Source organism: Corvus brachyrhynchos, unplaced genomic scaffold (genome assembly GCF_000691975.1).
Source record: "Corvus brachyrhynchos isolate BGI_N302 unplaced genomic scaffold, ASM69197v1 scaffold11, whole genome shotgun sequence".
NCBI lineage: Eukaryota > Metazoa > Chordata > Aves > Passeriformes > Corvidae > Corvus > Corvus brachyrhynchos.
In genome coordinates this window covers 4,084,333-4,099,192 of record NW_008236965.1, presented here as the reverse complement: position 1 = coordinate 4,099,192, position 14,860 = coordinate 4,084,333, and the positions used below count along the sequence as shown (strand labels likewise).

The 14,860-nt window shown below is 36.4% G+C and overlaps 1 protein-coding gene across 3 annotated transcripts in view; it reads right to left on the bottom strand.

Moving 5' to 3' along the window:
* The window catches only part of RPS6KA3 (ribosomal protein S6 kinase A3), a 75,475-nt gene that overhangs the window by 47,087 nt on the left and 13,528 nt on the right, over positions 1-14,860 (bottom strand). The window contains exon 1 of one of the 3 annotated variants that reach the window (XM_008629245.2): positions 6,918-7,001. The exons of the other annotated variants lie outside the window; for them this stretch is intronic. Coding sequence (XP_008627467.1) covers positions 6,918-6,956 — 39 coding nt within the window. The 5' untranslated portion in view covers positions 6,957-7,001. Of the gene's footprint in view, positions 1-6,917; positions 7,002-14,860 lie in introns of those variants that run through there. 3 annotated transcript variants of the gene reach the window in all.

Genomic DNA, 14,860 nt, shown 5'->3' with positions numbered 1-14,860 from the left:
TAGGACTGCTAAGCTGGGCTCTGAACTGGTATCTAGGAGAACTACCAATAAAATCCACAATACCATTGCGACACTCATTAGTATTTAAATAGCACCTCGAAATTGAAGCATTCTCAGTCTACAAATTTAATATAAAAAGGACAGAGAAACAACCAACTAAAGATCAATATAATTAAAAAATAAATAAATATATGCTCCAGTAACAGCAAAATAATTCACAAGGAAACAGCTCCAAATCATCTAAAGAGACAGCACAGGATCAGATCTGTGCTCTTACTTGTAGCAGGAAGAGCAAAGCCATTCAGAATAAGGAATATTAGCACATCCAAACACCAAAGGAGTCTCACTGCACCTAAAATTCTCAGTCTCAGCTTCCTGAATAAATGCATAAGCAAAGTGTGAATGTGCACGATGACAAGTGCTTGGCAAAGAAATTTCAAAATACTGGGACAGAAATAGGAAATTCAGCAAGAATTTACTCTTGAAGAGGTGTAAGAATTAGATGTGAATTAACTTAAACAAAACATCAAAGAATAAACTGCTATGTCACCTATGGAATGCTTACTTAGGAAATGTATTCCTGGAAGACAGATTTCTCCTTTTCTAGATACTCAAAACTATGGGAGTATGAGTAGAAATATTTTAAACACTTAAATCTTAATGACAGTTATTAAAAGAATAATTAGGTCATCAGCTTCATGATGAATGACAACAATTTGAGTATATACTTTTCAATATACTGAAAGTGTAAGTGAAAATTATGATATGTACAAATTACTCCAAAGGGAAAAAACAGCAGCTACCTAAAAAATGTAAAATTTTAGTGCAATAATAATAATGGAACGGTGTATTTAAATTGTTCCTACACACAGATGATATTTAAAGGGTGAAAATTCATGAAGTGACATAGAATTGGAAAGGCAAGAAAAAAAACTACAGGGAAACATTTACAGCTTAAGACATTCAAACACTAAGGTCAAATAGAATGTGACTCTCAAAGTAAACTGGACCCATCCTGAGCAGAAAGACTGCATGGTCTCTGCTGTCAGCATCAGTGAAATTAAATGAAACAAAGTTAACCAAAAGCAAGATGCCCTAAACTAAGATCCCTAACAAAGATATGCATGCCCAACAAGATAGGGGGTTAGAAGGATCCAGGAAAATTTTAATTGATTGTAATAGTGTGGGGTTAAAAAAAAAATAAATTAAAATAACTTTCTGGTTAACTATGCAGAGAATAACAGAACACCTGGCAGGTTTAATTTATCACATCAAGAGCAAAAATAGGTATGTGCAGTACATGCTACAAGTACCTATAGATTAAGGCTTTTTAAAAGAACATTCTATTTATTTTTAACATGTTGAAACACTTCAAAAGGAAGTGTTATTATTTGTTATTATTATTGTTATATATTATATATATTATTGTTATTATTATTTTTTTTTTATTACTCTGAGGCCCGTTATTGTGGAAAATAGACGTTCTTATTTGATGACAAAAAAGGAATAACAGCAGCTAAAGGCTAAACAAAATAAATGGCTCCTTCACCATACCTGAGTTCCACCTGAAAGCTCCTAACAAATTCAGAAACAGATCGCTGAGAAAGTTCTCTTTATAAAAAGTTGATTTAGAAAATCCCTGAAGTCATTATTGCGTGAGACATGTGATGAATAACTATCCTATCTTGAGTCCTTTGCATCAGGAAGGGGATATTGAAGATAACACACAACATCCGCATGCTGTTACAAGAAGGGACACGAGTGCAAAACAAGGCTGACTGCATGTTCACTTTCCCATGAAATGAACATTATCCAGATGAAGGTGAAAATCTCCTCAGAAGTGCAGTGAATTTCAGCTGGCAGATGACTAAATACTGATCAAAAAAACTTCCCCTCTGCACACTCTTGGCTATACAAAATATAGCAAGAAACAGAACACCAAACCTGTACTATTGGAACAAAAGGTTTCATGGTTGAAGAAAGTAAAAGGCCACGTACCAATCCCTTCTGCATCTAACAGAGATGGAAGTTATGAAGTAAGAGACATAAAAGGAACAAGGACAAAACATTAACCTCACACTTGTTTTAAATAAAACCTCAGAATTTTACAACACAGTTTCTGGACAGAAAGAAACCCCTGTAGTAACTTTGCTTTTAGAACTGAGAAAAACAGTAGGACTTTTAAATAAGCTGCCATTTTCTAATAAGAAGCACATGTGACTAGGACAGATGTGGCTATACCTACTCGAGTTCATCAAAACCCAGGGGGAGGGAAATCTGACACATGCAACAAATCCTTGGATGAGTCCAGTAATCATGAAAGTTCTTCCTGGACAGCAAACATTGTGGACATGCTGACCAAAAACTGCAAAAATGAGGTTAAGACTTTGACTTAAGGTAAACATTAGATAAAAAGATTAACAGATTTTAATCTCAATAAATAATTAATACTTTTTATAATAGCTAAGCCATTTTAAGTAACTGCTGGAGAAATTAATTTAAATACCGATAATCCTGATTCCAGCATTACCGAGGTTTTACCTTTGCCTGTTAAACCTGTACTGGTCTTAACAGAATAAAGAAGGTACAAAACAGAACCATCCTGGACATATATTTACTTACAGACTTAAGTCTTAGTTATGACTTAATTTGCTCCTTACCAATTTTTTTCATATTTTTCACTATAAAGTGATTTTCCAACTCTCGTTCTTGTAAAGCCTTCCCTGAATAATTTATTTTTACTACTTGATTGTTCATGTTATTATGGAAGCCTCTGCATCACTGATTTGATGCTGCACATAGAGCAATAGCCCCCACACTTCCAGCCACAATCCTCCTGCCTCAACCTGCAGTGACCACAGCTGCTAAGGGACCAACCATGGGGCTGTGTTTAGCAGTACTGAGAGTCCTTCCAAGAGTCACTGCCTGACAAAGTCAAGTCACACCCCCAAACTGTGCAAGATTTTTTTCTTAATACACAATTTAGCATTTAACTGTTCCAATATTGTGCCTTTAATACTTATTTTAAGCAGACCTTATTAATACATTAAAAAGTGTTGCTGGGATCCCATCAGAAACTCTTTAGGGAACTACTTCACAAATACTTTCTGTTTAAAATCACATGTTACAGTAATTTTCATATCTATTTTATATGGGGATAATTTACACATGAGAAACAACCAGAATCACCATTAGGAAAAATCCCAGTTCTGGAACTTCAACTTCTATATTCTGGAATCAGAATGAGAGAGAAAAAAAATCCTTTTCATAGCTTTAATGACAACAATTGAGTCAAAATCATATTGCCCATATCGGTGAACACCTCCCTCAAACATCAGCCATTTTTCAAGATAAGACCACAGTCCCAAAATCAGTTTATGCTGTTAACTATACAATTTTCAAAAAAGCAAATTCAATGAATAAAGAGCTAAATGCAATCTTATTTTTCTCTTGAAAAAATGTGCAGCAGCAAAGATACTGCTTTTACAATTTTTCATTTGTTAGTATTGATTATGTAGCAACATTTTCATTACGGAAGTAGCAGCTTTGTTTTCACCCCTCTCAATCTCTTTTCAGGAATGTTTTGCTTCCTTTGGACAAATGCACGTTCCTGAGGCACATGTACATTCAGTACAAGCAAAGAAAAGGCTGAAAACAGAAAAATGGATTCCCCAGCAATTTACTTAACACTGCTCCAATGACGGTTGTAGGTTTCCTTTTACTACTCTGCTAGCCTTCATGTACTGGTAAGTGTACTCCAGTGTACTGCTGGACATGGCTGTGCTTGGCAAAATATTTGTCTCTTACAGGCATCATAATGCTGATCCCCATAATCAAATAAACCATTCCTGAAGTATTGACTGTGATACTGAACCTTGGTGCTGAAGTTACATAAAGCAGTTATGTCCTGTAAGGCCAGTAAGCTTATTGGATATCAAGTGATTTTAAAAGGATGACTCAATGTTGGCACAGCTCCCCAGCTCATATACAGAATTTCCTTTTCCTCCCCCTCCCTTGAGTCAGGAAGTCTCCTAGATGCATTTTTACTTTCCCAACTTGTTATGAACATAGGATGAATTTTCAGCATTATCTGCAGAAATGAAACCATCCTTTTGAGCTATACGTTTTGAAGTAATAAGGAGCCAACCAACTAGAAACCAATTACTTTCACCTCTTGTATTAGAGCTTATAGAAATCTTAATTAAGGTAAAAATGGGAGTTAAAAATGTGAAGAGTGCACCAGTCTAGGTATTTTTAAATATCTTAGACATATTTTGTATACATTCATACATTCTATAATTCTTATATTCCTACCTTTAAATTCAAAACTATCTTAAAAATAAAACTCACAGTCCAACAAGTACACTTCACAATCTCCCATTACTTTGGTAAGCAGAGTTACTGAGCTAAATCATGGACTTAAAGCCATTCCTTGCATCTGTGACTAATCAGTTTGAGTCACTTAATAGAAATAACCACACACAAACAATTGTTCTAAAAAGCTGATAAAAAATTCTGCTTCTGAAGTAGCAATTATTCTAATACAACAATAAGCAAAGCACTACCATGCATAAATTAAGTCAAGCTGACCTAAGGATATTCTGTGTATGTTGTCTGTTTTACACTACTACCAAAGAAAAGCAAGTGTAGAGCAGAAGTTCTAATTAACATGGACATCTGAATTCAGAAATACAGGCTTTCACAATTTGTCTTTGCTTCTTTTCAAAAGATGGAAAAACTTACGATTTCAAGTAACATCAAATCACTTGTTGCAGACAGCATCTACTGTTTTACCTGATAGAAAATAAGATTTCCTAAAAGAAAACTCCATTTGTAAATGTTTTGTTTCAGGGTCTAGGGTCTTTTTTGGTTTTTTTTTTTAGTTCCTAAATTGTTAAGTCTCTCAGAGAAAAACAATTTGCAGAGATAATAAAGAAAAAATTGTATTTATTCCTTACTCTCTACTCTTTTTCATTTCTGGCTTTTCACTGCAACCATTTGGAGATCTAGGAGGATGCCTATGTCTGTATTTGTTCCATGTATCCAAATCATAGAATGAAGACGGCAGACCTGGTTACTGAGACAGAGCTACTCCCATTCTTTTGGTTGCACAGATGAAGCAAGATAGGAGTTTGAAGAAGGAATCCTGTCCCAGAGAAACAAGCCAGAGGACAGGTAAAGTCCTATGGAAAAATGTGGTTCACCAGGCTGGGAGTGTAATTCTGAAAATGCGTTCTTTCCTCAGAATGAAAATACAAAAGGGCAGGACAGAAGTAGGACACTACCCCTTCCTTGCCAAAGGAACTGTGAGCAGTAGGTTGATTGGCAGGTAAGCTGAGGAATTCCTGTAAGCATTTTAGAAGCTCAATGTCACCAAAAGCAGTTTTGCAATGCAGTTCTCTTTTGATCAAACAGCACAAAATTATCTCATGAACTGAAATGTGCTCGTCAGCATTGGAAAAAAATACTCATTGGGTGGGACTTTCATTTCCCATAACTGTGATATAAATTTTTTTCCTACTTTGTAAGCACTAATATTTCAGAGCATTGCAATTACAAAAAAACCCAAAAAAACTAAAGGTTAAAAAGCCCCAAACTATTTAGATGGAAAAATAATCCATGAGCATATTCAGCACTAATCTATGAAAGCTATAAAGCCTGTTTTATTAGCATAATTTCCTAAACATATGCCGAAATCTATATGGGCTGAAAACCTTTAGTTTGGCCAGCAATATCTAGCATTTTAAAATCAACAGAATATTAAAGACAACCTAATCAAGCTGCTGTAAGTAGATAAAACAATGTAATTTTTTAACCAAATTTCTGAGGAATACCTTTCATGTTGCCTGTGGAAAAGAACTGTAATTGAGGACTATGAGTTGATAAATATTTATTTTACAAGGTTTACATTAAAAAAATCTCTTGATTATAATGCAACCTATGTTCTCTTGTTTTACATACATGTCTTGTTCTGGTGTTTCACTTACGGCAACAAAATTCCATTTCATTTTTAAATACACATTGCAAAGTTTAAACCAGTACACAGGCTAGTAGGTGTTACATTACTACTGCTTTTACAAGTTAACAGACCTTCACTTAAGATGTTATTACACAAGAAGGTCATGGGGTTTTGGATTTTTTACCCCCTTATCGAAAAGTATTTGCAGACTTGCAGGAGGATAAATGTGAAAACTGATTTGACTTCCAACGACAAAATGTTCTGTCCCATTGCATGCTTACATGTATTGTTAAATAGTTCTGAAACAGTGCTTGGGATGATTCAGTACTCTGTTAGTAATTTTTCTCAAACCAAACTTTTTAATGCTTAAACAAGACAAATTATACGCCCAACAAGACAAATTATACAAATTAAACATTTGCTATGACTAAATTATCATTGAAAAGTTGAAATAACTCTAACACTGTTACGCAAGCGTAACTACTCTTCATACCATTTCAGAAGTAAATTTAAGATATTAGTATGCCTGAATTACTTTAACTACCACCCTATGGAGCCATATTTCACAGTTTAAAGTAATACATGAAGATGTAACTATTAAAAGAACCACTAAGTATTAAAAATACAAGTGTTTTATTAAAAACTTGACTCTCGGTGAGAAAACATAAGTTCATATCTTTCAACACCCCCCCACCTCCCTCTGAAATATAAGTTTTACATTATTTATATACAGGTAGCAATTTCCGAATAAGGCTAAATTATCAGCAGGTATGTTAGAAACTTCTACAACATACAAACATACCACAGCCACATTTTTTTTTGAAGAAAAAAAAACAGTTTCCAAACAACACTGATCCCTAAACAGTGAAAGACTAAAACTGCTCTAAAATTAGAAGTTTAATTAAAGTAAAACTTCCCCCTTTCCCCCTTATTCTCTTAAATAAGAAACTAAGCTCACCCGGACAGAGCGAACACGCAGAGCCAGAAACTTAAACATGACTAAGAAACCATGATGTTTGGATTTTCTGACTGAGCGATCCTAAGTCTAGCAGGGAAGACCAACCCTGGCGTTTTTGCTGTGACCAGCTGTTCCGGCAATTAGAAAATTTCCTGTCAGGCAAGTCAGACACAGTTGGGGGGTGGGGAGAGAGAAGGGGGGAAAAAAAGGTCAAAAAAAAAGAAAAGGCATAAAAAAAGGACATTGATTCCATGCACACACAGCCATGATAAAGAAAGACTGGGCGGCAGTGGTACTCATGTTGCTGATGCTTATAGAGATCAGCACAGGAAACTTAAGCAGATTGCCTGATAGCAACAGGCTGTTGCAGATGTTACTGATTCCTGGTTCCCTGAAAAGAACAAAAGAGACCAGCATCTATTTCAGAAATCACACTACTATGCAAAATTTCACTGACTAAGCACATTTTAAGTCCTATATGTGATAATTGTATTTTTATGAATTTTAACTTTACAAAATATTTTAAGATCTCCCATATCACTACTTTTTAGACTTCAATGCAGAGAATGCCTAAGGATTGTTTTTATGTACTAGAGTTTAGTTAGAGGACCAAAATGACCTTGTGCCTAGTCCTTTGAAATTCTGTACATAGAAAATGCTACACAGATGTTCTAGGCCAAGGCAGACTGCAGAAATATTTCAGTTGGATTGCCCAGCTCAAATGTCTGACTTATGCACCATTTCCATGTTTAAAAAACCTCAAACACTTCAAATGTTTCTAGGAATTAGAATTCCATCTAATTACTTCAAAGAGTAAGAAATGAAGTTTTTAATTGGAGCTCTCTAGATTTAGAATGGGAGATATTTTTCTGAATATTGACACTATCTTTAGCATTTTTGATACTTATTAAAACAATGAATTCCAAAGTACATGCTCCTTTAGTGGAACAAGACTGTTTTTCAAGAAGTAAATAAACAAAGGCAAGTAAAAGCTTTTAGTCAAAGGCATATATAAGTATTTAGCTCTAAACATACCCAGGTGATTCCGTTTAGTGACTCTATCAAAGGAAACATACAGAAAAATGCTGTAGTCCTGCTAGCACAAGATATGAAAACAAACTCACCCTGCAAACAGCTTCCCTTGACTGGATTCTAACAAATATCAGGATTACTACATTTTTTGTTATATTTTAATTCCTCTTCAGAAGACAAAGCCCATAATTTAAGTGACAGAACACATTGCTGCTATCTCTGTCCCACATCCTGGCTGTCTACAGTATCAGTTTCTAGCTTTTCCTTTAAATCAGGATTACACATCATCTCAGCGTGAACCAAGACCATCTTGCCAAAATGGAGAGATGAAATAAAGACCTGACTTTAGTCATATCCCACAAGCAAAATTGTGCCCTTTTATTGTTCTCTTGTACTCCTCTGAGTCTTTATTTGTATCACATCTGCAGGGACAATCTTTCAAATTCTGTGTTCTGAATATACACAATTATTCTTATTATTGTAAGTTGCACAGGCCTTCAGGAACTACTACTACACAACGGAGGACTTTGCAACTCAACTGAGGGCTCCAAAGTCCTCAATGCCAATGTGCTTTTCACAGTCCAGTGTGTTACAGCCTTTTTGGAAGAAGCAGTCTTTGCCACAACAGCAGTAACACAGCATGAAGAATTGTTAAATATTAATTCCATGATGAATAAAGCTTCTTGAACACAAGGAGCTTACAGCAACACAAGGATTTTAAATATTTCATAAATAGCATAAAAATTACTTGAAGCTTTCCTCTCTTCAATTGTTTCAAACTTGCAGCTACTTCCCCCTTCAAAACTGGAATACCTCAAGAATTGCAGTTTAACAGCAATATAGTTATTTGCACTTGGAAAACTTAAAAGAAATTTAAGTAAATAAATGAGAGACCATTGAAACTCTCTGCCTTTACGTTGTCAAGAATAGATACAATTACACTAAAAGTAGAGTGACCAGGAATCTTCAAGTAACTAAATTAAACCCTGTGGTAGCAAAAAGAGCTAAAGGCAGAAATGGAGAGTAAACAGTAAGAGCTGCTCTAACTACAATGTTCCTTAAAGATGAAAAGATACCATGGGTAAATAACAATTTCCTTATCTTTCTGCAGTGAAGGTAAGACTGTATTTGCTGTATATGCTAAGGGTGACAGGAATAAGGAATTTCAACTGAAACATTTGTACAATTACTGACTACTGCTCTCCCAAACGTTTTATGTGACCTCCCAGTGAAGTACAAAGCACAGTGCTCAGGGGTCAGTAGGGTTACTTCACAACAATAGCTCTCCTATAACTGGCATGGGTCTGTGGCAGGTGGAAGAAATTTCTTGTGTTCTGGGAGAACACAGCCTGCACGGTTCCCAAAGAGCACCAGCAGCCAACCAGAAACATTGAGATATAAGCTACACAACTCTGAGAATCTCTCAGAGGAAAGCTTGTCCTTTTAAATATTCCTTCGTATACGAAGGAGACAGGTTAGAGGGCAGCAGTCCCCAGCAGGGAAGTCTCTCATAACAAGAACAAGTTGCTCCAGCAAGTTGCTCCCCTTACCTTGAAATCTTTGATAAGGATTTGTATTATACTTGTTTATCAGGAGACACAACTATCTCCAAAACAACGGGAATGTGGTATGCCTGTCAGTCACAGTTCTGTCAATTGCAGAACTCCACTTGCATAATGTATTTCCTCCTCCTCCAGTACAGAAATATAAAGTGAGTTCATCCCCCATCTTCCCCTTCTCATTGCTCAAACTGGATGCTCTGAGTTTACAAAAATAAAGAGAAATGCTGTCTAGACTTTCAAGAGAACGGGGCTCACAGACACTACAGAGAGCAGGAGAACTGAAAAATGCTGAGGAACTCTCAAAGCAGTACAGAATATTTGGGAATCCATGAGTTTTATTGAGTGCTGAAACATTTAATCAAAGTAGAGTCCATTAGGTGGACTGACAATCTCCTATACCCTCAGTTCGAGAAGTGTAATAATGCAAATTAAGTCTTTGCTGTGCTAGAAAAGCAAGGCTCTGTAGTATGGATTGCTTTCAATTATCTGGAAAAAACAAAGAAGCAGCACACATAAGGAATGAAAAGCCCTTGTTTGACAAAGGTCAACAGTTGAGGAACAGAGAGCTAATTTCCTGAGTTTTCATAAGCTGAATAATATACTTTTCTTCATAATAAATATGTTTGTATAGCCAAAGCAGCAATATTCTATTAAACAGTGGGTGTGGCAGCTTCCATCTGTTAGTTTACAGGCTTTGCAGAGCTACCATCTGTTTTCTCTCCATGTAACAAGTAAGCAGCTTGACTTTGAACGTTGCTTACACACTCAAATTATTCAAATTTTCTGACCAAGATGCAGAAAGTACCCTGCACCTAAGCAAATACAAAGTAAGTCACTCAGAAAATCCATTAGAACACATCAGTGAAAGCTTTGCTGTAACCTTTCTTCAACACCTGATAACATCTTGGGTGAAAAAAGTATTCCAGGGCTTGCCTACTTTATATATTAGTTTGATATCTAAGGGTTAATCAGCCAAATGCCCTAAACTGTTTACAAGGATGCTGTAACTTCTTACTTAGACAAGGACCCACAAGTTCATTCGGAGAGGTAAGATGCACCATGTCACCAAGTTGCTAACAAAATTCATCCAAGTTGCAGTAGAGTGCTCTGGAAGATACTGAATTTTCAATTTCATTATATTAGACAAAAAAAAAAAAAAAGGTATTCTGCCTTTTATGAAGCACAATCTAGGCAGTGAGAAGGGAATAACTGGATTTAATTTTTACAGATGTAAATGGTTTGCCTGAGAAGCTTATTTGTTCAAGAATCAAGTTATTTGATTGTAAAATAGAATTAAATACATGAGTACATATACCTAAGTATATTTAGTAGAATACACTAAAAGAATGTAAGATTATAGAATACTTTCAAGTACAAGTTTAGTATTTGTAACCTAAGATGTTACAAGTAGCTACACAGGTAGCTGTTTCAGCTAAAAATAAGTATTAGTCTGTAAATAATGAGAAACCCAAAACTTGGTGGACTATGAACACTTGTGAATCCAAACATTTCCCTAATGTTTAAGAAATTACAGCTATGTCTTAAAACCTCTACCACGGAGCCAAGAATTTGAATAAAAAAACCTGACAAAAATGCACACACAGAAAATTGAAACATGAAGGTTATCTCAGCAAAAGCAAAACAAACATATCAAAACAATCATCAGAAATGCATTCATTGTCATGTTAACATATGACTGTTCTTAAACAGGGAAACTGTTACTGATCACCTGAGCAGGAATATCAAGCAGAAGTTTAGAGCAGTCCTGAAATGGTGCTTCAACTTGCCAAAAGGCAAACAAAAGTTTCCGAAACGTTGTGTTCTCGCAAGTACATAATATTAGAAATTGAGGTAAAACTAAAAATCAGGTAAATCCTCTCTGAAATATTTTAAAACCTAAAAATCTGTCAGTTTAGATATGCTTTTCTTCCCTGAATTTTCCTGAATAACATTCTCATCCTACATTATTTTCACAGATGAAGATACAACAAATGAGATTACCCTAGATTACTCTGGATTTAGCATTATTGCGTGAGTGATGGGCCTTGCCCATGGCTGTAACTGGTGAATTATATCTCTCTCCTTATCTTGACATCCCCACCTCAGTGCCGTAGATTTAGTGTAAATTGTATGGTATATATGCATGTAAAATACAGAATCTCAGGACTGACCAGTCACATTCAGTACTTCAAGGAAGAGACTGTATTGTCCACATGCTTCAGATTATTTTTCCAATGTATCCTGAAGCCTTTTTTAAGATCACACTTTTCTTATAAACTCTTTTAATAAAAAAACACTGATTGGGAAGACAGTGATCTTAATTTTCATCTCTCCTGACTCCAAACATGTGTTATTTAAATTCTACTAGGAAAAAAATAAATGAAAAAGACCTTTTTAATTACTGACTTCTCTTTGCAAGCATTTCTTACTCTACCTTTTGACTACCGACTGACTAGTCATTGTTACCTCAGCTATATATTTTCAGTAAGAGGATGACAGCTACTGCGATTTAATTTTTTAATCGCCCAAATCAGCACATTTTAATATGATTTGTTTTAATTTAGTTTTAGTTCTATGTATGCTTTAATTCTGCTTGTTTAAAAGTAGGGCCTTGTTTAAAGTTTTACCAAAGCATACAAGAAATCAAGGGTAGGAACGTGACCCCACCACCTGCATTGAAGAGGGGTTCATCGCAGGTTTGAGTCTGAATAGGTTCCAGTTCTGCCTGTACTGAAAAAACCCCAACTTTTAGTTCTTGCAGGTTACCAAAAAGAAATAGACAATTTTTCTGCAACTTACAAAGTACTAGTGAAAAGAAAAGTTTTTACAAATTCTTGGAACCTAATATTTTTCATATGTTTAATAATTAGGCTTAAACTAGTAGAATACAATGGTAATACATCAGTTGCACTAAGTGTTTTATCAGCTAAATAGAATCCAGATAACAAAACACAACAAAGAACACAGCACAATACGCTCTTCACATATACACAAAATGGGAAGCCACCTGCTAGACTAGCTGCAGTTTCTGGTTAGCTTTAACCAGCAATAAAGCATGCAGCATGATTGCAACAGCCCAAAACAATTAATTTGCTCAGTTAATTTACTCAATCTCTATGGACACTGAGGTACAAAAAGCAATAGCAGACAGCACAAGAGTGAGAAAGGTAGCAAATAAAAGGCTTTAAATAGCTTCCCCTTTCAGTAATGCTCACTTAAGCTTTCACATTAGGTTAAACTTCAGCCAGCTGCTCTTACATTTATTTCCTGCTTGGCCCAGGTCATTTATGAGATAAATCAGATTAAAAAATGTTGACAACAAGCTGTAAAGTCAGATATAATCAGAATACTTGTTGCAATAAAACCAGACTACTGAATAAGAAGCGAGACTTTGAACCATACAGCATCTCGGACTCCTTAGAAATGGGTATCTTTATAGCTCCTGCTTTTCCTAAAACAACCACTAAATTTGAATCACAGACATGTAACTCAGGCTCTCCTGTTAATTAACTTTACTTTTGACCAAAAGAACACAGGTGTAATGAAACAATTTATCTTTTGGTACACAGAATACTAGAAACAGCTCCTATGTACATAGAACTGTGTTAACTTTTAATATTTATTTTAAGCTTCCCATCTTGTTTCCATTATCAGCATACTATCCAACCACTTAAGACAGCAAAAGGATGCAGTATTTCAAGCTTTCACCTTCTATCTCCACAGACGTATGGCAACTTTCTATCCTGAACTTGCATACTTTACACACTTAACAAAGTATTTTGTCTTCTCTCCTGATATGCTAGCACACCCTAGGCATTCTGCTGCCCTCAGTTACAGCTGAGAAATTTCATAAATTGTCAGCACCTGTGTAAGTGTCCCTAGACCCTTTAAGTGCAAAGTTAAACAGAACTTAAATGAGTTTCAGTGGTAATTTAAAATTGTCTGTATCTTGCACCAAAACAGATTATGAAGCACTGACAGAATCTCACATCTCAGCTCAAGTAGTATTTTATCATCTGACTAACAGCACTGCTTAGCTTCCAGCTATAACTGACTGAGCAGCAGTAGTAACGTCTTGTTTAAAAATCCCTACATTAATTTATACCACAATTGGCAAACTTTTACTCACCACAGTCTAGAAATAAATGCAAAATATATTCCTAAAATACTGGTCTGAGAAAAAAGCTAAAACAATCTTAACCAAGCAGCTCAAGCATGACAGAAAGAATATTAGAGAAATATTTTAATTTTTTGATGGTTATACTGTATTAAAATCAGTTGCTCACCAAAAAAGCAGCAGTTTGGAAATTTCCAAAGGAAGCATATGAAAACATTTGTAAGCAATCCAGTAGTTATCAAATATTGAAAGAGAAGTTTGACAGTTTTGAGGGATGAACCTTAGCTGGCTGCAAGACACCCACCCAGGCACTCTCTCAATCCCCGCTCCTCAGCAGGACATGTGGAAGAAAATCTCATGCACTGCCTTAAGAAGAGGGACAGCACTCACCAGTTACCACCATGGGTCAAAGAGTACCAGTTTAGGGAAAATTTATTTCACCTGTTGCTATGATAGTGAGAAAAAGATGAAACTAAACCCACCTTTTTTTCCACCCTCCCCTTCTTCTCAGGCTGAATTTCACTCCTTAATTCCTCAGTCTTCTACCTTCTCCCTCTCAAGAAGCACAGGTGGAATGGGAATTGCAGTCAGTTGTTAACACTGTTTCTGCTACTTTTTCCTCAGTTTTCCCCTGCTCCAGCAGAGATCCTTTCCATAGAGTCCAGTTCTTCAGGAACAGACTGCTCCAGCCTGAGTCCCCCATGAGCTGCAGTTCCTGCCAGAAAACCTGTTCCTCTGTGGGCTTCTCTCCATGGGCTGCAGTTCCTGCCACCAGCCTACTCCAGAATGGGGTCTCCTCAGGCTCAAGCTCCCTTCAGGGCTCATCTACCTGCTCCAGCGTGGAGGCCTCCACAGCCTGCAGGGTGGAGATCTTCTCCACTGTAATCCTCCAAGAGGCTGCAGGGGACAGCCTGCCTTACCATGGTCTTCTCCAGGGCTGCAGGGGAGTCTCTGCTCTGGCACACAAAGCACCTCCTGTCCCTCCTTCTTCACTCATCTAAGCGTCTTGCAGGGCTGTTTCTCTCACTTTTTAACTCCTTACCCTCACAGACACAACGCAGCATTTTTTACCCAAAGCATGCTATCACAGATCTCCCCACCCACATGGTTGATGGGCTTAGCTTCGGCCAGTGCTGGGCCCATTTTGGAGCTGGTTGAATCTGGCTCTGTCCCACTTTGTGGTGCAAACCCCCTGAACTCTTCTCACAGAGTTCAACCCCCCACTCCCCCCT